Raw genomic sequence first — 23452 nt, forward strand, 5'->3', positions numbered from 1 at the left:
TTAAAAGTATTTGTCGTAATAGTTGACCCCATGCACCTGAGTGATAGTTGTGAGGAATATATTTACATTATCAGTAAGTTTAGCCAAAAGTTCATATTAATTAGGAAAACTTATTTATCTCTCTTTTGAATTATATTATATAACAGTGAGAAAAATCAAATCACATGCTGTAGTGCACGTGCTCTAATGCAAAGATCTTTATGCTTTTGACATGATCATCTCGGACATACGGAATCAATCATTTTTACAACATAATCCTTGAGTATATATATGAACCTATACATTCACCGTGTACTCAAACTATACCGGGTTAAGAAGTTCAGTACCCAACTTGATATATCAGTATATACGTTTTCAGTGATTATAGTTTTATTGTCATTGTGTCCATTCGGCCTTGCATAATGATGGGGGATGGTGTCAATAGATAGATAAAAAGTAGACATTGGAAATTCTTTCTAATCATATACTCACATTCGAGTTCGCGATATCTTTTAAACATTAGTACACTCTTATGGAGTCAAAAAGATTGGCTGTATAAGATAAGATAATTTATTCTTTCCTATGGGAGGGAAAAAGGGACAATAATGTGGTAACTGCTGCACTTTAAGATCATTTACCAAACTAGCTAAATGAATACAAAAAATAATAATATATATTTCCAATATTCTACGAAGAAATCAAGTACGTGAATCTTATGATAAACATCGCAGCTTCCACTAATTAAGAAAGACAACATTAGGCGGGATGGAAGGGAGAAGTTGGCCGCATAATCTTTTGTCGGGGTAGACTTTGAAAATCGTCCCGAACTACAAAGATGATTTTTACACAAAACTATCAACAAAAGAAGATTCTGCTACAATATTATATAATAAATTTCCTTCTGCTGAATCAAAACAAGGTAAACTCCTCAAAGCTAAATTTGCTGGATCATGCTTAGTGGAGAGAGTAATCTACGCTTCTTGATAGGGCCCCAGCTGCGAATAGGAGATTCCTTCGAGAAAACTGCTTCCAAAACAATAACATCGTATGATTATTAGAATGAGTAGCAACAGCAACCTTTGAGAGGCAAAAAATTGAAAAAAAAAAAAAAAATGATAGTACTACTAGTCAATTTACCCGCAATGAGTAGACAGGGGTAGACTTAGTCGCAAGAGTTTTCAAGGATCTTAGCCTGTTGGTACTTCCACCTTTGCTGATGAAAAGTGTCAACATAGATGTCACTCTCTACCAAAATTAATTCTAAGGATGCAATAACATTTAACAGTCTTCATCAATAGTCTGTTTGGATTCTTACTTTTCTTCAGTCCTTGGCACCTTTGTACTTGTATTCACGTCCCACAATTTCACAGTGCAATCAGCAGACCCAGATGCCAGGAGTGAACCTTCACAACTGACACATACAAGATCGTTGTATAAGTGAAAAAAATAAAAAAACAACTCAAAAGTATTCTGCATATGTAGGAGCTAGGAAAGGGCATCCACCTGAAGGCCAGGGTCCACACACATGAGGTGTGACCCATCAAAGGAGTAACACAGCGACCACTCGAGAGGTCCCACATCATGATTGCGCCATCTTCATCACCAGAAGCCATATACCGGCCATCAGGTGACATTGCCAACGACAAAACCATACTTCTGTGACCAATGAAAATGCGGACACACTCCCCACTTTGTACATCCCACAGTCGGACTGTTTTATCACTAGAACCAGTCACAATATAGTTGCAATTGGCATGCCATTGCACACACTGAAATAAAGATGTTTAACCCATCAGATAGAGTACATCTAACAAAGATTGAGATCCAGTGGACAACATTTAGTCAACAGGTTGTGTGTGTGTGTGTGTGTGTGTGTGTGTGTGTGAGAGAGAGAGAGAGAGAGAGAGAGATCTACTCACGTCAACATCAGATAAGTGTCCTGCCATTATTCTTAAAGGCTGTATTCTGTCCATAGACCAAATCCTTGCAGTTCGATCATGTGAAGCACTTGCAAAATAATGGCCAACAGGGCTAAACTGAACCAAGAAATAAAGAAAAAGATAGCTATTAAGTGCATGGACAAGGGAAAGGCTCTCAGTTCAACTCAAGGGGGTGAATATGAGAAGTGAGAGTCAACCCCATGACATATGATTTTTTTAATTATTATTAATACAATGGCTCCATGACAAAATCAGTGAATCATAGCAACCAAGTCGTTTAAGTGTGAATCTATAAGTAGTTCCCGGAAAAATTAGAAATTCATTTACAAATCCATAAATACTGAGGATTTCAAATCAGCTTTACATGGAGCGAAACTACATCAAGAAGCAAACTGCTTGTTTATTGAAGTGGTCATGGAGGTAACATCAGGATTGTGATTAATTGTGGAGAACTGTGTAGCTGTGATTGGTTCAAAATATGGGAGTCCCCAGGGCCGCCCCCCCGGAAGGAGGGGGGGGGGGTGGTGGGTGGGGAACTTCTGATGAAGTAAAAGGTACTTATGGTGTAGGGGTGTGGAAAACTATTAGAGTGCTTGAAATGTTTTTGTAAAACATATCATCTTTGTGGTTGGGGATGGCTCCAGAATTCATTCTTGGCACGATCCTTGGTGTGGTGGTAGGGCTCTTTAGTATTTGTCAGAATCTCTTGAGTATTTCTCAGAATTCGGATGCATCTGTTCTGACATTTTGGATTTGTTCTAGTGGCTCATCCCATTGGAATGTTGCATTTTCTAGAGCTGTGAATGATTGGGAAATGGGAGCAGTTTCTGAATTGTTTGGTTTATTGTATGCCGCTCAGCTTGGGTGGGATTTGAGGGATAAGATGGTCTGGATGCACACTGGTAACAAGAAATTTTCAGTTCGTTCTTGGTATAAGAAGCTGTCTAGGCCGAATGGGGTTCACTCTTTTCCTTGGAAGAGTATTTGGAAGAGTGGGGTGCCTTCAAAGGTTGTGTTCTTTGGCTGCTCTGCTTCTATAGGGAGGATTCTGACATTGGATAGTCTCAGGAAGTGTGGATTAATAGTTTTGGATTGGTGTTTCTTATGCAAGAAACCTGGCCTAGGAGGGTGGTGAATCTTTTTGCTTGCTGGAGAGGTTAAAGGGGTAATGTGCAAATTGCTGCTGTTTGGAATATGATCTCTTTATGCCTTGTGAGGTGCATTTGGGTTTGAGAGAAATGGTCGATGCTTTAAAGATAGGAAATGCTCAGTGGGTGAACTTAAACGTTTTTTCTTTTCGAGGAATGCTACACATCATCCTACACCACATACTTTATATATTAAAATATTATTTTTTATTTTTTTTATTTTTTATTTCATTTTATTCTTATTAAACTAATTGAATTATTTTATTTATCATCCACACACTATATATTTATTATAGAAAAAATGAAAAAAAAAATTAAAATAAATGTGGTGTGTGAAGTGTGAGGATGACAATAAGAATTTTCCTTTTCTTTAATACCCTATTTCAATGGGCTCGGCTATTGTGTTTAATGGACCTAGTGTCCATGATTGTCTTAATTCTTTCTCTAGTTCCTGACTTGTAATTTGGTTCAGTTTTTGTATACTCCCAGTATACTTGGCTTTGCCTTGTTACTTGTCTTAATAAAATTTCCTTATTCATCAAAACAAAAAATTAAAAAATTCTGAAACAAACCTTAAACAGGACCAACTTAGTAATTAACCCAAAAAATAACCAAGGGAATAAATAGAGATTTGACCATATTTGATAAATGGTTATTTGGACATTGACAACTATACAATTCACCCTTATGGCTATAAATTTATGCATTAACACAACTGCAATACAGAATTGAGACTTGCTAGTGAATTGCTAGCGTCCATGTGAGGAATTGAGATTTTTGTATCCTGTCAGAAGACATTAAAATATAAGAAAATCATGTTTACATGACAAAATTTACCTGAACATCCCATACAGGGTAATTATGGCCCTTGTAGCAGACAAGATTTGCATTTAGTTTTGTGCTCCATAACCGAACTGCAGGAAGTCATCATATATTTGTACAGTTACAAATTAGTTCAAGCAAAGACTACATTATTATGATTCACACAAAAGAAGTTTTGAATAAAGAGGGGTTTGAAGTAGTTCAAAATAGTCTAAGAGAACATACTTGTTGAGTCTGCGGAAGAAGAAAGTAAATAATCACCAAGAGGACTGAAAGTGGCAGAATAAACTGGCCCTGAATGACCCTGAAATAATGTATAAGGCCGTTTCCCACCATTCGACCCTAAAAACTGTTCACTTGAAGTGGTACCGTTTTCACCCTGCAAAACAGCTGACACCAACACCATTGAACAGACATTTCTGTTAGCAGTAAATGAATGTACAGTAACGTATAGATAGGGGTGTAACGGGTCCCGTTTGGTCCAATTTTGGACAAAATTTTGAACTGAACTGGTATGCAACGGTTTTGCATTTTCGAAAACCGATTACGCACTGGTTACCCACCTAAACCGGCACCTCCGGTTTTACTAGTTCCAATCCAGTTCGGCCCAGTTTTAACGGTGTTAGTATATATATTAGTATTAGTTATAGTGATTAGAATCACTATATATTAGTATTTGTTATAGTAATTTTTGTTAATTATAACTATATCATTGATAGTATTAGTATTACTATATCATTATTTCATATATAATTATTTAGTATAGTGATTTATATAGTAATTTATATAGACTAAAAATATATTACTAATAGTAATATAGTATTAGACTATTAGTATTAGGCCATAAAATGTAAATTGTAATTAATATACATTATATACTAATGTATATTAGTATTACCAATTTACTAATGTACTTATCAAAAAAAATATATTGAGAATTTATTAGGCCATAAAATGTTATTACCATATATATTTTATGATTAAAGCATATGATCAAATAAATTTTCATGTCTAAGATTAAAATTTTATGTTATAAATTATAATTATTTATAAGTAAATAATTATAATTTATATTATTATATATAAATTATATATAATATAAAAAATACTACATATAATATTAAAAAAATTAATTTAAAATATATAATATAGCAAACCAGTCTGGTCCAGTCCTAAAAAGCATAGAACCGAAACCGGACCGGTACCGGCCGGTTTTGGAACTAAGGTAACGGGTCCGGACAAGTCCGGTTTTTCAGTTTCCCGGTAATTTTTACACCCCTACATATAGACAAATTTTTTTTGATGAATAAATAAATATATTGATCAAAGAATGGCAAAGCCAGTTACACTAGTCTAATGCCCTAACTAGGTAGGCACATTAGAGACAAGAAAATCATGAAGAACCATGCTATTAAAATCCACAGCTATGGCCCAACTACAAAGAGCCCTACATATAGACAAATTACAATCACGCCTAAAGAGATGTCTAAGTATGTTTGGTTAAGAAAAAATTTGAGAATGTTTCTTTTTTTGAAAAATCTTTAGATGTGTTTTTTATTGGGTTTTGTGAAAGTATATAGGAAAATCTGAATAAAAGTTCTCTTGAAATATGTTTTGTATAGAGTTTGTGAAAGTGGGTAGATAAAGCTGAAAAGTAGTTTGAATATGATTTTCTTATAATATATCTTTTCATTTTTTTCGTTTTTTCTGAGTGAGAATTTCAAAATTGACCCATGGGAAGCGAGTATTAAAAAAGGAAAATAAAATCGTTTCCAACTTTTAATAAACGACCTGCTAAGACTTATCAGAAAAGTTATTTTATTATCAAGGACTTACAACCAACAGCATCTTGCCCAAGCTTTGCCATGTCCCAAATCTGTCATGGAACAGTTGAAAAATTAGCAAACATTAAAACAAGAAGAATGCTGTTTATGACACCCAATCAGATATAACCTTCAATGAAGAATCTGAAAATCCACCAGCAACTAAAGATCCATCATGGGATATTGATGAACAGTTTAACCTGAAGAAAATTTGTAAAAATATACAAGTATTTGAGCAAAACAAAAAGTAACTAAAGAAACAAAAACTAATATTATACCACAAAAGTTATGGAGATTACCCATTATGCGTGTTGATAAATGTATAAAAGCTGATGGATGGCAATGAGACACTACTCAACTGTACACGGTTTCTCAAGTCTTCAAGAATAGACTTTTCTACCTCTGTTGAACTGAAGCAATCACGATAGATTAAAGGCACGCAGCAGGTTGACATCAACAACAGGTGTTCTCATGCCAATAATTCAAATTCATTAAAAAAGTCTTCTTTGACAATACATAGCATAAGAACTTCTTTTTTAATAACTAAACATAGCACAATAAATTATTAACATTGCAATGACATGAAACTAGGTTTTCTTCTAAGGGATATTGTGAAACAAAAAGAAAATGCAATGGGTAAGCATTAGTCAATGCAAGTACTCAGGTAACTCAACTAAAACCAAACATCTAACTGGCTCACAGAATCTTAAGATGTGTTGCTTTATTTACATGGAATCTTAAGATGTCTGATCTAGCTGCAGCAGTATAGCTTAATAAAGTAATATGAGAATTTCAAAACAGACCCTAAAAAAGGAAAATAAAAAGAAAATAGAATCATTTCCAATTTTTAAGAAATGACCTTACTAAGTGAATGTAAGCCACATGACCATCCTCTCATTATGTTCAGTTGCTGGGAAATAGTAACGCATCAATTTAGCAAGAAAGGGAATTTGTATTTTTGTTGTTGGGGTATCAGTGCTGAATAGAGGGGGTATAAATCCCAACAGTTTATTTCCTTTGCTACAAATTTTATCTTATTTTCAAATCCCAACAGTTTATTTCCTTTGCTACAAATTTTATCTTATTTTCAATAGGTAAACAGATATTTTATTAAAAAAAATATATACAAAAGGTAAATCCCAATTACATAAGTAGCATACAAGAGCAACACTTGTCAAGATTTTTTAATTTTTCTGGCACAAGGTAAACAATTTAATAACTTGTAGTTCTCAATCACCCACAACGCGCAAGGCATTTTTTTCTGATCATAACCTTAGTTTAATGAAGAATAAAAAAGAAAACAGGGAATTCCAGAAAATACATTACTGGCAAAGTAAGCTCTGGTTTGACCCGTGGTGCCATAGATACAGTGTTAGCCTCAGGACGCCCAGTTTTTGCTGTTGCATTTACAGCCTTGTCCTTCTTTAACTTTTTCATTGGCATCCCTTGCTTTGCTCCTTCAATTGATCTTTTCTGAACAACAAACAGGCAACACAAGTGTCAAGAAAAAAGAATCCAGAACTTGGGACAATCAATCAGAAAGGAAACAACATATATGACAGAAAAAGCCCATGCATTGTTCCAGTCCAGTATAAATCCACAGGGGAAAACAGTTGTTACAGTTTTTGCTGATAAAAGTTGTTATAGTTACTTGAAGAACAGTTGTTATAGTTTTTTGCTAATAAAAGTTGTTATAGTTACTTTTAGAACATTTTACCTTATTTTCATCCAATTCCCCCTCTTTGATTTCTCCGTCTGCCTTCTCAGAATCTGAAAGTAAAACCCCTCCCTTTTCCAAGCGCTCTTCTAAAGAATCTTCGAGCAGCTATCACAGATATAAGATTAAAGATTAGAATTAAATAACCAGGCAAAAAACAAGGCTTTAAGGTATTCCGTCAAAACTAACAGAGATAATCATAAAAAAAAATTTAAAAAAAAAAAGAAAAAAAAAAAAAAGAAGAAGAAGCAGAGATAAAGAGTTTTACAAAATTCTAATAGCTTTCTCAAAACTTTGAGGATATGATTAGGTTCCCCTACCAGGGTGTGATTGCTAAGGAAACTTCATTGTGACAGTCTAGTTGTTTCTCTTTTTTATTCCCCTCTTTCCATTCACTGTTTAGCACTAAGCATCCACCAGGTTCCTTCAAGATTCAATATTTTATACGACCTAACCATCCCTAAGTCCTTATTAACCAAACTCCATCCAAGAAACCTACCAAGAACTTCAGAAGAAACAAAATCTATTAACAAATTTTCCAAAGATCCTTCATCAACTAATCAATAGCAAGAAAAATTGCACATCATTTCCCAGTGACAACCTATGGTACACATTGAACAATAAAAGGCACACCATTCGTAAGAACTAAAAATGTACTATATGCGATATGATTGGTTATCCCCTTTTCACATCCCTATGTCACCACATTTTTCAACTGTGAACCCAATATATTTTAGACCATTACTTGGGCTCTTGGAACCCAAGAACATCTAGTCATCCACGTCACTTTGGAAGTATTTGTTGCATGCCAAATCTTCCTTAGTTAGACTAACTTCGATTCAAGTGTACAACTAAATTGAATTTAAGTAGATGTTATGAGTAAAACATTATATTGTAGGAATGGAAAAAAAAAAAAAAAGTTTGGGCAGTGCAGAAAAACTTTGTATATGCTGAAAAAATAAGACAGGTAATAGCAGGAAGTCTGTAAAAATACGTATTAAAAAGTCTGTCAAAATCAATGACATTTACCTAAATATTTCAAATCACAGAAAAATAGAGAGAATAAGGAATCCCTTATTTGAGTTTTTAAACAAGGATGCAAGTCCAGCGTATATTTCCTTGCCACTTCGCAAATAAATAAAAAAATGCCAATGATATACAATTAAAAGACTAACATCCTTTGAATTTTAAAATACTTTCTAGCTTTCAGTAAATAAAACGAAAGGAACCCAGCATCTTTATTGACTCACCCCCCAATGTATTTCCTTCTGATTTATCAGAGTAGCCTCATCCTGGCTGCTTCCAATAAGTGTCACTACTTCAGCATCATCAGAAATTGAGCTGGGCTGTCCCGGAGAAACTGCAAAACTGCTTTCATTATTACCCAACATAGGAATTATTATCAACATGCAAATTAAAGCCAAAAGGATGTACCTTGAAAGTTAATATGCTCATTCACAATCCCAAGCATTGTGGTCAATTTTGTCTTATGTAAAAACTGCAGCAGCAGCTCATAGGAGTACTGGCAAGAAAGTTAATGATAGGTTTTTCAGTGGTCAGCAGTGATACATTCTCAACCTATCTAACAGTAACCACCAAGCAACTGTTACAGGAAATTATATCCATATAGCTAATAATGTAAACAAGGGCAACAATAACCAATGGCAGTAAAAGAAAACCATGCTGGGAAAAAAAAAAAAAAAAACAATTTATAACGATATTAGGTAAACATAATTTCCAATTTAGTTGTCAACTTATCTTCCATGCGGAAGCCCAAAAAAGGATGAAGTTGGTAAAAATAAACATAGCACCATAATTATTTCAATTCAAATATAGCACACATCCAATTAAAAAATCAGATCCAATATCTAGAAACTTCTACAAGCAGAGATAAAAGTCTACCCTCCACTCCACATATCATGATAAGGAAAAGAACAAAGCAATGGCAACCAAAACGGGCCAGCAGACATGGCTATCTCCCAATATTTTCATATAAAGACAAAGATATTCTCCTGCATTTGTAAGTTCACTATACTCACCATGGGGATTCAGCAGAAAACACAGTAAATTAGAGTATTAACAAGTGCACTGATCATATATTTGATCCATAAGAGAAGTAAGCCCAACATTCACAGGAGTTTCCAGCTAGCATGACGACTTTATAGATAGGAAGCAAAAAGTGAAAATAAATAAATAAATGAAATGGAGTTGACCAAGTCACAGGATTTTTTTTAAGGTGACCAAGTAGCTCACTTTAATGCACAACAATTGATCACATATACGGAGGTGAAGTAATGCAAGTAAATGTGATGATCCTGTGTGTATTTTTTTTTTTTTTATTGATTAATTCATTTTATTAAGAGCACAGACAAGCGCAACTCAAATACACAGGAAGTGTACAAAACAAAACACTCAACTAACAAGAAGATGAGAAAGAGAAAAAGTATTGAAGTCTAGAAAACTAGGAGATGGAAACAGGAACGCCTAGCGGATAAGAGATGGTTTTTACAATCACCACAGAAGTTTAATCATACTTATAAACCTAAGGCATCAATGAGCAAATTGTTTCACAGAAACAATGCTGAAAACATAGAGAAAAGACAGCTTCAAGGGACCTTAAGACTTTTACAGGTCAAGTGCCATGATTTAAGAGAGATAAATGGGAACATGCAAATAAATTGACTTTAATAACAGCAAGTTAACCAATAAGAACATGATTCTACCTGACAGATCTTTATTTTGACTTTGCTCTGCCTAAGAGAATGAGCAAATTCCATCTCCTGAGCAATAACATGATGATTAGATCATAATATTTAGAATTTTGATTTGGCCATGTAGTGAATGTGGAATGTCATATGAAGGTTCTAAAATAATAATTACCTCCAGATGTGAGGGAGAAAGGACTCCTTCCAACTTCTGAAGGTCTCGCGCGTGCATCATTTCATGGTCTTCACGGAAGCTATTGAAAAAGGTTCTTGCTGAAGATAACAACCACAATTAAACATAAGCTACTTACCAAAAATTATGTAAACATATACATGTTACAGGCACACCAATGCACACTTTTGGCGAGTTTGCAGTACAAAATACAAGAAATTAACTAATGGACCACTTCAGTAAGTTGGCAATATGAGATACAAAACATTAAGAAATAAGTTCAAAACACACCTTCTTGAATATGCCCCTTTTCCACCAGATCCATGAAACAATGGATAAATACAGGATAAAGCACGCGAAGCAACTCATGCTGTATGTAGGGCGTAAGGATTATTTAGTCATATCATCAAAATCAGGATTATGAAATGAGTTTCCAACTAAATCAATGAAAAATAACAGAAACCTTGTAAAGATCTAATGAACTATAAGTCCATGACCTTAACTTGCTATACCCATCCTGGTATTGGGCCGGACCATTCTCCAATCTGTTAAAAAAAAAAAAAAAAACATCCGTTGAATGAAAAATAAATATTGTGACAATAAGAAGGGCATGAAAAGCTTAAAAAGCTTGTATTATAAAAGTTATATTTTGATTCTGTTAAAAATACTCCTGCATCAGCAATTGACAGAAGCTCCAGTTTCAGAACTCATTTCTTTGTGTTTTCAATGTTAGACGTTAAAAAAAAAGTGCAACAATGTTACTCTCACACAAAGCCCACACTGATTGAATTTTCCTTTAATTTGAAAGACAATGTCCTGTTCTTATTGTTCTGAAGGAATCATAGTTCACAATTCATCGCCACTCCTTTTTTCCTTGCAAATCTCCCATAACGACCCAACAAAAGCGCTAGCCAAATTTGTGCTATAACCCCAAAAAGACTGACCAATTTTGAAGCTTCCTCATAATCACTTGCAAGTTTCACCTAATAAGAAGCCAATGTGGAACTTGGCACCCATGACTACCTTTATGACCTACCCATTCTTTGCTGGGTTGTTCATATTCCCACTGTGGGACGGGGGGGTTATGTCCCTACATCTCAATTTCGTACAATAGATGTCATAAAAGTCCCCTCCCGCAAAAGTCACAACAATGTATATGCCTAAATGTCAAGAACATTAGTGAACACCAGTCCATATCAATGTACTGATAGACCAAAACAAATCCAATCCCTAGGTAGCAAGAGATGATTGCCTTGATTAGTGTATTATATAGGTCAGTTTACTAATAGAGACTAAGTTTAGTCTTCTTATTTGGGAATTGCAATTGCTTACTGTAGCAAATATTACGATGACAACACAAAATTACTAGCCATTTTAGAATCCAGATCACCTCTCATGTTATTCCAACTTCCAAACTGTGGCTCAACCTCAACCTACAGACTTCCAAACTGAGGATATGAAAAATTTTGGGAAAATAACTGGTCCAGGCAAGTCCATACTGAAACCAGCCTGATCAATATCCAGATACCGTACATACTTGTAGTTTATAGAATAAAATACCTAATAATAAACACGGAAAGAAATGCATATTGCCAATTCATTCTACCTCTCGATCAGAGCTAGAGTAAACGACAAAAACATACAGTCAAACCATTTCGTTGAATTGAGGCTGTCGTTGAGGTCATTTACAATGCAATCGGGGACGCATCATACCCATTTCAAATTGTACCAAAAAGAACAAAAGTATATAGATGAACCACGTACATTTTACCGCTTTCGATTAGAAGATTTCAAAATTTTGGAGCAATGAATCTTTGTCAAAACTCAACGAACAAGGAGGCGCTTGCTCTATTTGATAGATGATGGAAGGAAGTATATTACTTAGACACTTATTTTAGAGGAATTTTTTGGGTCTCGTTTATGTAATACTATTCACCGTATGAGTAAAGATGTAGATAATTTACTCCAACAGTTTGAGAGAGAGAGAGACAGAGAGAGAGTACCCGGAGACGGTAAGGAGGTGCTTGGCGATGTCAGAGTCAGTGAGGGAATTGGTGGAGATGGAAGATGACGAATTGTTCTTGCTCGGTTGTTGTTGCTGCTGCTGTAGTTCTTCTTGGAATGCATGCTCGGCCTGTTTGAAACCCTTTTTCTTCAGGTACGCTGCCACGAATTTCTCTATCTGAGCTTCCTCCATAACCCCTCTCTCTCTCTCTCTCTCTCAAGCAGTGAGACCGAGAGCCGGTGATTTAGGGCTAGCAGTATCAGAATTTTGCCAACGGGATTTTCGGTCAGAAAATATGGGCCTTGTAGAGGATTTTTGGCCCAAGCCTACTGTTATAGAATTTTGGGCTCCGGCCAAAATCCGAGATGGCTGATCCAGTTTGATTACCAAATCCTCATCAACTCACTTTATCTTATTATTATAATTTTTTTAAATCTTCATACACTTGTTTAAATTTCTATATAAAATATAATAAAAAATTTAATTTTTTCAAATCAAAACACAATCATAATATTTAAAATTAATATTTTAATAATATTTTATTCAACTCAGCTCAACATTCAAATACAGTCTTAACAAGGGAATGGGCCTCACATTCTTAGACCCATTCCTTATATAGGTTCAACGTTCTTTCTTATATAATACTGAATAAACTGGTTGATTCTCCAGCTATTCGATTCCAGTGGGCCAGTGGTTGGCTCCCAGCTTATTATATAGTACCATTTTCATGCAGGCATGCGTAATGAATTGTGAACGTATTAGGAATACTGTTGATCGATGCAACAATATATAATGCTCCACTCGGTTGGTGTCGTAAGTACACAGCGGTGCTATTTCTTCGATCATTAAATTATAGTCCAAGTGGCCCTTCTGGATTATTGGATATTCGGCCGGCCTCCAAACCTTATTCCTTCTTTCAATTAATTGCTCAAAATAATCGTACTACGTACGCGACTCGTTCTACCTACGTCATGACAAAATGGGTATTGTTTAATCCCTGTTCAGTATTAATGGGGTTTTTTATTGATCTATATATACAATGCATGCAGTCCATTAATGAATATTGCGTGTGAAGTACAGACAGTAATCATCGTTTTAATACTTAATTTTTGTCCAATTTGTACTCATAATCTTCAAGAGTGATTTTAAATTTTCCGAAGTTCATGCGCGCCCTTTGTGGTGTCTTTGTCCCTAATTAAAGGTGGGGAAGCTCGGCTCTAATTCCCTATGCAACTCTTAATTTGGACGTAAGAGTACTGCAAATCTCTCGAGCTTGCTTAATTAATTATTATTATTATAAAATATACCAAAACAGATACATTTTATTAAAGAAATCTCAAAACAAACACATTATCTAGCTGGAAAAAATAAATGTTTCGTCGTACTCATGAATGTTCCATTAAGTTAAATATAAAAGAGTGCAAGATGTCCATTACCAGTTACTAATACTTTGTCAATTAACTTTGTTTGTGCATAAATTTAGTGAATTTAATTGATTTTTTAAGTCAAATAAACGAAAACAGCACCAATCAAGACAATTGTTTCAATTCCCATTAAAAATAAAAAATAGAAAGGTCAATGAGCCGCTCCTACAGCTTTGGTGGTACCCACAAATTGGCACCCCCGCCCCACAAAAACAAATGCATTAAAAAATAAAAAATAACAATGCTATATACAGTTTTCAAATATAGATTAAAATATAGATATAGGTAATTTTATTTTTAAAATTTTTTAAAATTATTAAAATATTTATCTTAAAATAATTTTTTTCTCTTTTAATAAAATGTCTATACATAAAATCTCTAAGTAAAAATTGTAAATAGAATTTTTCATAAAAAACAGACCAACAACTATTTTATCTCCTTTCATGTCGAAAATCTAGAAAAAAGAAAAGGCGGTTTCCTTCGCTAAGCAATTGAAATACCCTAAGCATTTCATCCACCAAATAGAATGCATGATTAAACTGTCATCCACGACAAGTATTTTATTTGATCAAGAATATTGATAAGGTCATTTACAGATCAATATCTATTAAACTCTGGTCTTTAATTACATGCGTAGTGTTTACTACAAAGAATGATGGTTGAGTTTTTCATCTCCTTTGGCCGTATCAATAATATTTTATCAATCCAGTGTTTCGTTTTTTTCTTTTAACAAAAATGGAGAGAGAAAAGTCAAAGTCAAAATTTAAACGTACTATGCATTACATTTATAGGCCTTTTACGTATAGTCGTAAGATATAATTATCGTGCAATCGGCTAACATAAGCATCTATTAAAAATAAAAAAGAAAAATCTCATTTACCGTCTTCTTTCCATTTCATTTAAAGAAAACAAAAATAAAATTCATTACAGCTTCTTTCCATTTAGTCCAAGCTATCCATCGAGAAGTAGTGAATTCTATGTTATTTTTTTATTTTTTTAATTCTCTAAAAACCATTATGTGGGTTTGAGCTGACGATATTAGTTGGCGTCTGGGTTTAAGCTTGAATGAAGCGGAAGAGCGTTTCAATTGTTTGGCATCTCTTGAAGATGGAGATTCGATCTGGACAGTCCGACTTTGGCTATGGCTTTGGGGTTGGCTATACATGGCCTTACCAGGAATAGCTTTAAGATCATAATCGGAAGAAGATGAAAAAAAATCAAACAAAGTCTAAAAAGCATAGGGAAATTGAAAGTTTGCCAAAAATTTTATGATCGATTTTACATAGATCTATTTCAAAAAATTTTCAACAAAAGTTTCAATACATGATGAAAAGAGAAACAAAACATTCAAAAAAATCTCTTACCCAGAAAACCCACGATGAACAAATTAAAGAGTTCACTCAACGTCCCTCCTCCTTCCTAACCCAGAGAACTCTAATCAAAATCTCCAGAGCCACTTGAATGCGTGTTTCCCTTCAATACTCAAAATTTATGGTCCATTCTTCTCCTTGCCGACCACTACGGTCACATGTCGGCCCAGTGAGCCAATCAGTCTTCGTATTCTTCTCGAACCCACAAACTAAATCCATGAACCCACTCAAATTCAACATGATCTACATAAATGAGAGCTGCAGTGCAATGAATCAGATGAATAAGGTTGTAATAAGCAAGGGAAAAACTCAAGAGCTATAGTTATTCTAGTTGGGCCTCATTTATGTCGGCGCTGACGAGTGGGGAAAGAGAAAGGTCAGATGGAAATGGAGATGCAAGGAGGGAGGGAGGGGTGAGCAAAATTGAGAGAGAGATGAAGATGGAAGGAAATAGAGAGTAAAAAAATAAATAGATGAAAATGTACAGATGAAGTAGGTAAGCCGCTGGCAAGCCGGTTACACCCGGCGCTTGCATCCAACATTTTTCTTACACTTATCGCTTGGCTGCTTATATGTGTTTGACTGTTTGATGTACATTGTTGTTTTCCGATTGAAGACATTATTAGACTATTAGAGTATTGACAATGGCTTATGCATCTTCGTATTTATCTTCATATTTGAATAATATCACTCTAAAATAATCTACATTGGATTATGTATTTTCAAAATTTTGAAGAATTATGAATAGTGTTTATTCAAGTTTGAAGAACCACAATACACTCTTCACATATTATTTTATTATTTTTTCTCTTTCCTACCCATTAAAATCAATTTTGTGAAATTTGTATTAATATGATTTTGATATATTAAGTTGATGATACAAAGTGTTTTTTTAATCTATATTAATATATATTGATAAAAATAGTCATTTTGATATATAAAATTAGTAATATTTAGAATTTGTATTTTTGAACACATTGTATTAATTGTAAAATATATAAAAATAATAATTAAAAAAATAATATTTTATTATTATTTGATTTAAAAATATATAATTTAATATAAGAATTTTTCTTTATATATAAATTAATTTTAAAAAATTATAATTTTAAAGATACATATAAAAAAATCAATTCTAGTACTTGCGGTGGGCGGGCGGCTTTGTTGTTATTACTCACACGAAGCGGATTTGACAAGTTGCAGTACTCTTTTGCTGATTTCACGCAGAGTGAGTGTGGACAAAAATCAGTAGGTTAACCGATTCTCAAATTAAAAAGTGTAATGGGTAAAAAGTAATTACAAACACTCTCTCTAAAGAAAACAGAAATAGCTAAAAGTGTAATCAGGATTCAAGATGAAAAAAGAGACGCCACGTATAGAAATAGAACTACGGGTAAGTTTTTAGCATCATCGATTGTGACTCGATAGCCTATCAAGTAGGGACGACTAAGAGCATCATGAAATCTTATGTAAAAAGGCAGGCAGCTGGTTAGTCCACTAATTACTACTTAACACCAAAACGCATATAAAACAAGGCCACTAAACGAAGCAAGGCACCCAACCCAACCCCAAAATAGGGCCAGACATATACCACCAAATTTGTTAAAAATTAAATTACTTTATAAATCAAGAAGAAGATTAAACATTATATTAAAGTTTTATTATTGAGTTTGTGGCCCCACAGGAACGTGTCCTCTTCTCTCTCTCTCTCTCTCTCTCTCTCTCTCTCGCATTTAAAAATTTGGCGATATTTTTCACTCTGTGTGCACCCTAGAAAATACCAGGTGCTCCAAAAGCTACGAGCCAGCCTGGAAACCCTCCTCCTCGTCCACCATTTCTCTATTCTTCCCTCTCAACGCCGAACCCCGAAGGTATTTCTTACTTCTTAACAAAGTCCCATCTACCTCCCTATTTTCCTTTTTTCTTTCCTTAAAAGCCCTTTGATGGAATCCTTCCAAATATGCATATCTTCTGTTCTTTCTTGGATTCCTTCAGTGTACTCCTCCAATCTTGTGAACAAAATCCAAAAATTTCTCTCTCGTTTTTAAAGCAAATTAGTCAAATTTATACACTTCCAATATAGCAGCACCGTCTGAACCACAATCGATACGTAAATCGATGCTAGATTGAAATCTTTCTGCAAGGATATTGGAGTTTTGGGTGGCTCTGATCTGAATAATATATGGAGGAGAAGAGAAATATATTGTTTGGGAAATATGAGATGGGAAGGCTGTTGGGCAAAGGGACTTTCGCCAAGGTCTACTACGGCAAAGAAATGGTGTCCGGCGAGAGCGTTGCGATCAAAGTCATAAACAAGGACCAGGTGGTGAAAAAAGAGGGCATGATGGAGCAGATAAAGCGCGAGATCTCGGTCATGCGCCTGGTCCGACACCCTAACGTGGTGGAGCTCAAGGAACTCATGGCCACCAAGACCAAGATCTTTTTCATCATGGAGTACGTCCGCGGCGGCGAGCTCTTTGCCAAGGTTGCCAGGGGCAAGCTCAAGGAGGACTCGGCCCGCAACTACTTCCAGCAGCTGATCAGCGCAGTCGATTTCTGCCATAGCAGAGGCGTCTCCCACAGAGATCTCAAACCTGAAAACCTTTTACTCGACGAGAACGAGAACCTCAAGATTTCCGACTTCGGCCTGTCTGCTTTGCCCGAACAGCTGCGCAACGACGGGCTCCTCCACACGCAGTGTGGCACTCCGGCGTACGTGGCCCCGGAGGTCTTGAAGCGGAAAGGATACGACGGGTCCAAGGCCGATATTTGGTCCTGCGGAGTGATCCTATACGTACTGCTAGCTGGGTTTCTTCCGTTTCAGGACGAGAATCTGATGAAAATGTATAGCAAAATCTTCAAATCCCAGTTCGAGTTCCCCCTTTGGTTTTCGTGCGAGTCGAAGCGATTGATCTCCAAGCTCCTCGTCCCCGACCCAGATAGACGCATCACGATCCCGGCCATAATGCGCGTCCCTTGGTTCCGCAAAGGGATAACGAGGCCGGTTCAACCGGTCGCTTCCCTTGAGATTATCAAAGAAACAACGCAATCAGAGGCCATGGGGGATAATCACGATCGTGCGCCTCCGAAGACGCCAAGTTTCTTCAACGCGTTCCAGCTCATAGCCTCCATGTCGTCCGGGTTCGACTTGTCGAGCCTGTTCGAGGATGAGCGGAAGGTGGGGTCGATGTTCACGTCGAGGTGTGCGGTCGCGTCGATTGTGGCGAAAATTGAGTCGGTGGCTAAGGGGCTGAGCTTCCGGGTGGCGAAAGCAAAGGACTTTAAGGTGAGATTTGAAGCCCCCATAGACGGGCGCAAAGGGAGGCTGGCCGTCACGGCCGAGGTGTTCGAGGTGGCCCCCGAGGTTGCCATCGTGCAGTTCTCCAAATGCGCGGGTGACACTTTGGAGTACGTCAAGTTTTTCGAAGACAGTGTTAGGCCTGCTTTGAAAGACATCGTCTGGACATGGCAAAATGACAGTGTGTGCAACGCCTTGGATGGATGATAGCAGTGCAGAATGTGAGATGACAATGGTATGACATGCATCATTATCGGTTTTGATGTTTGTTTCATAACAACCAAGAAGACTGGGAGATACGTAGGAAAGCAAAAGCAAGAATTTCTTTTTTTAATGGAAAAACATAAATATCATCATGTATATAGTTTGTGATTGTTAGATTCAAGTTTTGAATATCAGTGATGGAGTGAAAGATGACAAGGTTTCATACAATATGTTGTTTTTAGTTACCAATTTCCCCTTTCATCGTTTTAAAAAAAAAAAAAAAAAAATATTCATGCTTTTCGTTTATGGTGATTAGTTGTTTTTCTGTCTTTTCTAACCGCTAGAGAAGGCGGAGCGGAGCCCCAAATGTTTAAAATTTATTTCTGAGGATGCTGTTTGGTGGAAGGGAATGTAAATGGAAAGAAAGTGGGTTCAAGAAATTGTTTGATTATGTAGACGGGACGTTTATTCGAGCTGCTGCCCATTGCTATTTGCTGGCATCAACGTAAAGAAACTGAGTGTGTTTCTATTGACCCGAAGCAGGGAAGCTAACCCCAAATTATTATTATCAACCAGCGACGAATCCACGGGGCCCCAAGCTTTTGAAGAAAATGTTTTAAAAACAGATTGCTTTTTTTTTTCTTAAACATATATATGTAAATTAAATTCATAAAAGATAAGCGGAAAATAATAAGAAAATAAATATTTTTTGTTATTGTATGTTTTTTGATTTTATGCACTCGTTAATTAAAATAACATTTGACGTAAAATTTATAAAACCTCTTTCTTGTTTGAGATTGATTTTATTCTACATATATATAATATCGAGGTTGATATATTTTCTTACATATTGACAGGAATAAAGATTTTCTTGAGGATCCATAATTCCATATCCATCCACTTTAGCTTTATTCTTAAACAAGGATTATAGTGTGATCAATTGGACCCCACCTGAGCTATACCTTTAATTTGATTAGAACTCGGGACAACCTAGTTTTCCTGACACATGGTCAGGTGCGACCACGAGAATTGAAAACTGAACACATTTGAGTAAATTCGTGGCACCGTATAAAGTCGACACACCCAAGACAAAATGAAAGCAATATGGCTTTCATATGCTGGTAGTTGTGCTTTCAAACGTCTTTCTCTGATTCCATCCATGTTTCTTGGTGGATTTTGCCACGCGTCTCTGTCTTACCCCAATTATTAACCAATATAAGGACAGAGAAGGCTCTAGTTTTTCTCACACAGAAGGAAGGAATGAATGACATTTGTCTACTTTACAAAGGATAAATTACTATGTTACAAGTGTACCGTTCCATTTTATCTCTTTAAATTATTACTTTTTTTATATTTAATGATTAAGAAAATAAATTTTAACATATATTTTTTAAAAATATATATATTTTTTAATATATTAAAAATTATTAAAAAAACCAAAAAACAAAGAAAAAAAAAAACACATTTGGGCAGCCTAGCACAACTCCTTTACAAAACAAAAGCATTATTACAAAAGCACAATTCACTTGGGTAATTTTCATAGTATCGTGCTAATTTATGCCCTTCGCGGAAAATGATGCAAAATGTTATCCCGTTAGATCCTCCTGAAACAACACTAATTCTTTCGTAACAAACGAACATATAAATCTAATAATATTTTATTTAATTTTAAATTTTAATTAAAAATAATTTCATCTCATCTTATTATCTAAATCGTCTCTTATTGAGAGTTAAAAATGTGATAATCGACATAGAGATTGATGATATTCCTATACATACCGTACGATTGCATCTTATACATAAGACTTTAATATATTATGGAAACCTAATCAATGCTTTTAATATAGTCTTGGTACTCATCGATCGAAGTGATTAGTGGCGTATAATGTGGACCACACTATAAAAGTCACGATATTACTCTCCATGTTTATATATATATATATAGGCTCAGGTTGAGAACTTCGTCTGCTTAATTTGGGAGATAGTAGCTTCAGCTTGAATAGTCAAAGTTGGGAAAATTTTGATATAGCGCCTAACTCTGACCAATATCATTCTTTGGAAGAAGACCAGTCGTGAACCTAACTCCGACCCAACCCCAACACTACAATATTAATTTTGTTCATTTAGTGATTGAGCTTAGGCCACATGCTCCATTAAATGACCATCCATCATTCATGGACGATACATCTATCTTGTTTCCCTTTCAAATATAGGTGGGTGGTTTGATAATATTGGTGGGTCGATGCCTGTTTATTCAGATCTCAACAAACATTTTTGTCAATGAGCTATTACTCTTTTTGAGTATTTTTGAAGAAAAATTATACTCATCGTCTTTAAATTATATCATACATAATTTTTTATTTTTTTTACTAAATATGTAGTAAATAAATGATAAGTAGAAAAATCTAATTAGTTGAGAAATAATAAAAAATAAATAATTGTGATGTGCGAGGATGATGAGTAGTAAAGCCCATTTATGAAAGATAGAGAAATGGTATTTAAAACTTTAAGGTATGCAAATCCCGAATATTCTTTTAAAAAAAATTAGATAAATTTGAGACTTATTTAAAAAAATTATTATTTTTAAATGATAGATCCTATTTATTTTCAAAAGAAATACAATTACTTACGCACCTCAAAACTATACATGGCATTAATCTTTTACCAAAACAGAGCGCCAACCTCCCTGGCACTTTAGAACGAAGTAAGCAATGAACTCCAGCTCCATTGCAAAATGCCAAGAACCTTGTGTTTTCTGGGATGTTCGGAATTGCTTTTGGGATTTGGAATCAGCAGTTGGTGGACTGTCTTCTGAATCTCTGATATAGGCTCTTCTTTCACTATTTGAGCTATTAGGGAAAGCAAAGCCCAGTAAAGGTGTGGACTTGGCGTCTCATCTGTCAGATAATGAGGAAGACCAGATAGGACAAAATAGTCCAGAAAAACTGGGCTAAGACGTGGCCCAAACTCATAAAATATAGCCCACGTAAATGAATTAGGCCCTTTCGACTTGAAGCTTCCTAGTTTCACTACCCCCGAAAAATAGATAAGAGCCAACAGCTGAATCATAACTCATGCATATTTAAGGATATAGTCCGGATGCTAACCTTCCCAGTTCACCCCAATACAATATAATATATATTATATAGAAAACTATTACAGACACAAAGAGATTATATAAAATAAACCCATAAACTGATATGCCTTCATGAGATTTGTTAGATTCATTTTATAATAAAAACAACTTTATAATTTAACGTACTGCATCAAACCACATCAATTTATAAATTTATTTTTATATAATCTATTTGTGGTTAAAATATTACCCTATTATATATTGAGTGGAACTTTAACAACCAACCCCATTAAAAGAGGTCATGAGTTGTTTGACCTGGAGGGGGCTAGATATCCTTTGGAGGCCTATTGGGCTGATGGGTCACTAATCAGGCCACTAACCCTCGGTCTCTTGCGAGCTCGTCTTACCTTTAGGATAAATATTTGCTATCAGAAAATGGAAGCTATTGTGTGAGTATAGATAAACCCTTCATCGCAAGATTTGAATCTCAAATAGCAGATATTTGCTACCAATAATAACAGACAAATCGTAGGTTCTATATACAATGAGCTCAAGTATTTGTAGATTATTTGATTTATTAGTATTCAAAAAGGTTTTACTATTGTAATTATTGACTTAGACATCGGAGAAGTCCCCATGAATCCTCAAGTCATTCAATTCTTTGGTTGCAGGTGATCATATATGAGTGGCGGTAGAATACGTCGATAGCACGGCCAAAGAAATAATTTTGAAGAATTTATCCTAAATGGCAATTCTTGTGATTTTCCAGTAACATGACTCAGTAAGGAATAAAAGGAAATGATATCATGATGAGGTTTTGGAGATCAGGGAATCAAAGATGAGGCAAGAAGACACGAAATCTCCACCTTTACGACTATTCCAATTTCCAACTATATATAAAAGATCATCATTCAACAGAAAGATTTCTGTTCCGTGGAAATTCGTCCCTTTGGCAACCGAATTTCCACGGAACAGATATTCTAGTTTTAGTCTTTGCGATGTTTTCTGGCCGGAATTCAGTCTTTTGCCAAATTAAAGTGTACATTGAACCTTTGCCATGAGTACTAGTAATATGGGCTATTGCCTATTGGGAAATTCCAAAAGCAAAATGTATCCAGCCGATCGATAAAAAGTAGGAGAAGATGCGAAACACATCAGCATCTAACATCAAAGACCAGTTTTTTTCCATGGAGATAATCCCAAACGACCGAATAGATGACAGCATCAGCATTCATATAATATTGATGCCACGCAATTAAGCTGGTGCTATATACTATGCATGATATCATAGGTGATGCCAGATGTAGGGTTAATTAATTAGCTAGTGCTTCTTTAAATCGATAAACTTCATTGACAATCTTCAAGCATTTTTTATTTTTATTTTTAAAGGACGATCTTCAAGCATTTACTAATTCGTAATTCCCACCACGAGAATGGAATCGTCCTATGAGGAGGAGGCCAGAAGTGATTCGATCAAATCATGCCAGGGCATGCATGCATGATGCATCATCAACGTGACGTGTGGCTGCTGATCAATCTGGCGCGTTAATATGGAAGTTCGTATATATAAAGCAAATTAAAATCATTGTTGGGCTTGACTTCAAAAAAGAAAAAGTGAAGTCCTCCATCTTAGACGTACGCGGTAGTACTCCAGGATAAGCCTCTGTGATTTTTTCCATCAATTTGAAACGTACAATTAATATATTAAAAAAAAAAAATGAAAGGACGTCGCTAAAGATCACCGTGGATCCCAATCGAATCTGATCAGA

The 23452-nt window shown here is 35.3% G+C and overlaps 2 protein-coding genes across 3 annotated transcripts; one reads left to right on the forward strand and one right to left on the reverse strand.

Moving 5' to 3' along the window:
• Nucleotides 1–630: 630 nt before the first annotated feature.
• LOC122316441 (transcription initiation factor TFIID subunit 5) lies at nucleotides 631–12570 on the reverse strand. 2 transcript variants are annotated; one of them, XM_043132960.1, is made up of 19 exons: nucleotides 12310–12570; nucleotides 10770–10851; nucleotides 10598–10676; nucleotides 10310–10407; nucleotides 10153–10209; nucleotides 8864–8951; nucleotides 8680–8789; nucleotides 7430–7537; nucleotides 7034–7185; nucleotides 6012–6122; nucleotides 5843–5912; nucleotides 5726–5765; nucleotides 4115–4279; nucleotides 3905–3981; nucleotides 1899–2015; nucleotides 1483–1748; nucleotides 1295–1390; nucleotides 1117–1192; nucleotides 631–1002 (listed from the first exon to the last, which is right to left on the reverse strand). In XM_043132960.1, exons 1-19 carry the CDS (start codon nucleotides 12501–12503, stop codon nucleotides 934–936), a joined length of 2055 nt encoding a protein of 684 aa, XP_042988894.1. In that variant the 5' UTR covers nucleotides 12504–12570; the 3' UTR covers nucleotides 631–933. The 2 variants fall into 2 exon arrangements, with proteins under 2 accessions (XP_042988894.1, XP_042988895.1); XM_043132961.1 differs by having other exon boundaries at nucleotides 10804–10851; nucleotides 12310–12404.
• A 4281-nt stretch (nucleotides 12571–16851) lies between these two features.
• LOC122316746 (CBL-interacting serine/threonine-protein kinase 5-like) lies at nucleotides 16852–18835 on the forward strand. Its single transcript, XM_043133507.1, has one exon. It carries the CDS (start codon nucleotides 17288–17290, stop codon nucleotides 18608–18610), a length of 1323 nt encoding a protein of 440 aa, XP_042989441.1. The 5' UTR covers nucleotides 16852–17287; the 3' UTR covers nucleotides 18611–18835.
• The last annotated feature ends 4617 nt before the right edge of the window (nucleotides 18836–23452 follow it).

This window comes from Carya illinoinensis, chromosome 7, assembly GCF_018687715.1.
Source record: "Carya illinoinensis cultivar Pawnee chromosome 7, C.illinoinensisPawnee_v1, whole genome shotgun sequence".
Taxonomy (NCBI): Eukaryota; Viridiplantae; Streptophyta; class Magnoliopsida; order Fagales; family Juglandaceae; genus Carya; species Carya illinoinensis.

Coding starts and splice junctions, on each gene's coding strand:
- LOC122316441 (XM_043132960.1), bottom strand. CDS start 12,503: ATGGAGGAAGCTCAGATAGAGAAATTCGTGGCAGCGTACCTGAAGAAA. Junction 6,123..7,033: donor GAGCTTACTTTGCCAGTAAT/GTATTTTCTGGA, acceptor TGATTGCTTCAG/TTCAACAGAGGTAGAAAAGT. Junction 1,193..1,294: donor GTGCCAAGGACTGAAGAAAA/GTAAGAATCCAA, acceptor ACTTTTCATCAG/CAAAGGTGGAAGTACCAACA.
- LOC122316746 (XM_043133507.1), top strand. CDS start 17,288: ATGGAGGAGAAGAGAAATATATTGTTTGGGAAATATGAGATGGGAAGG.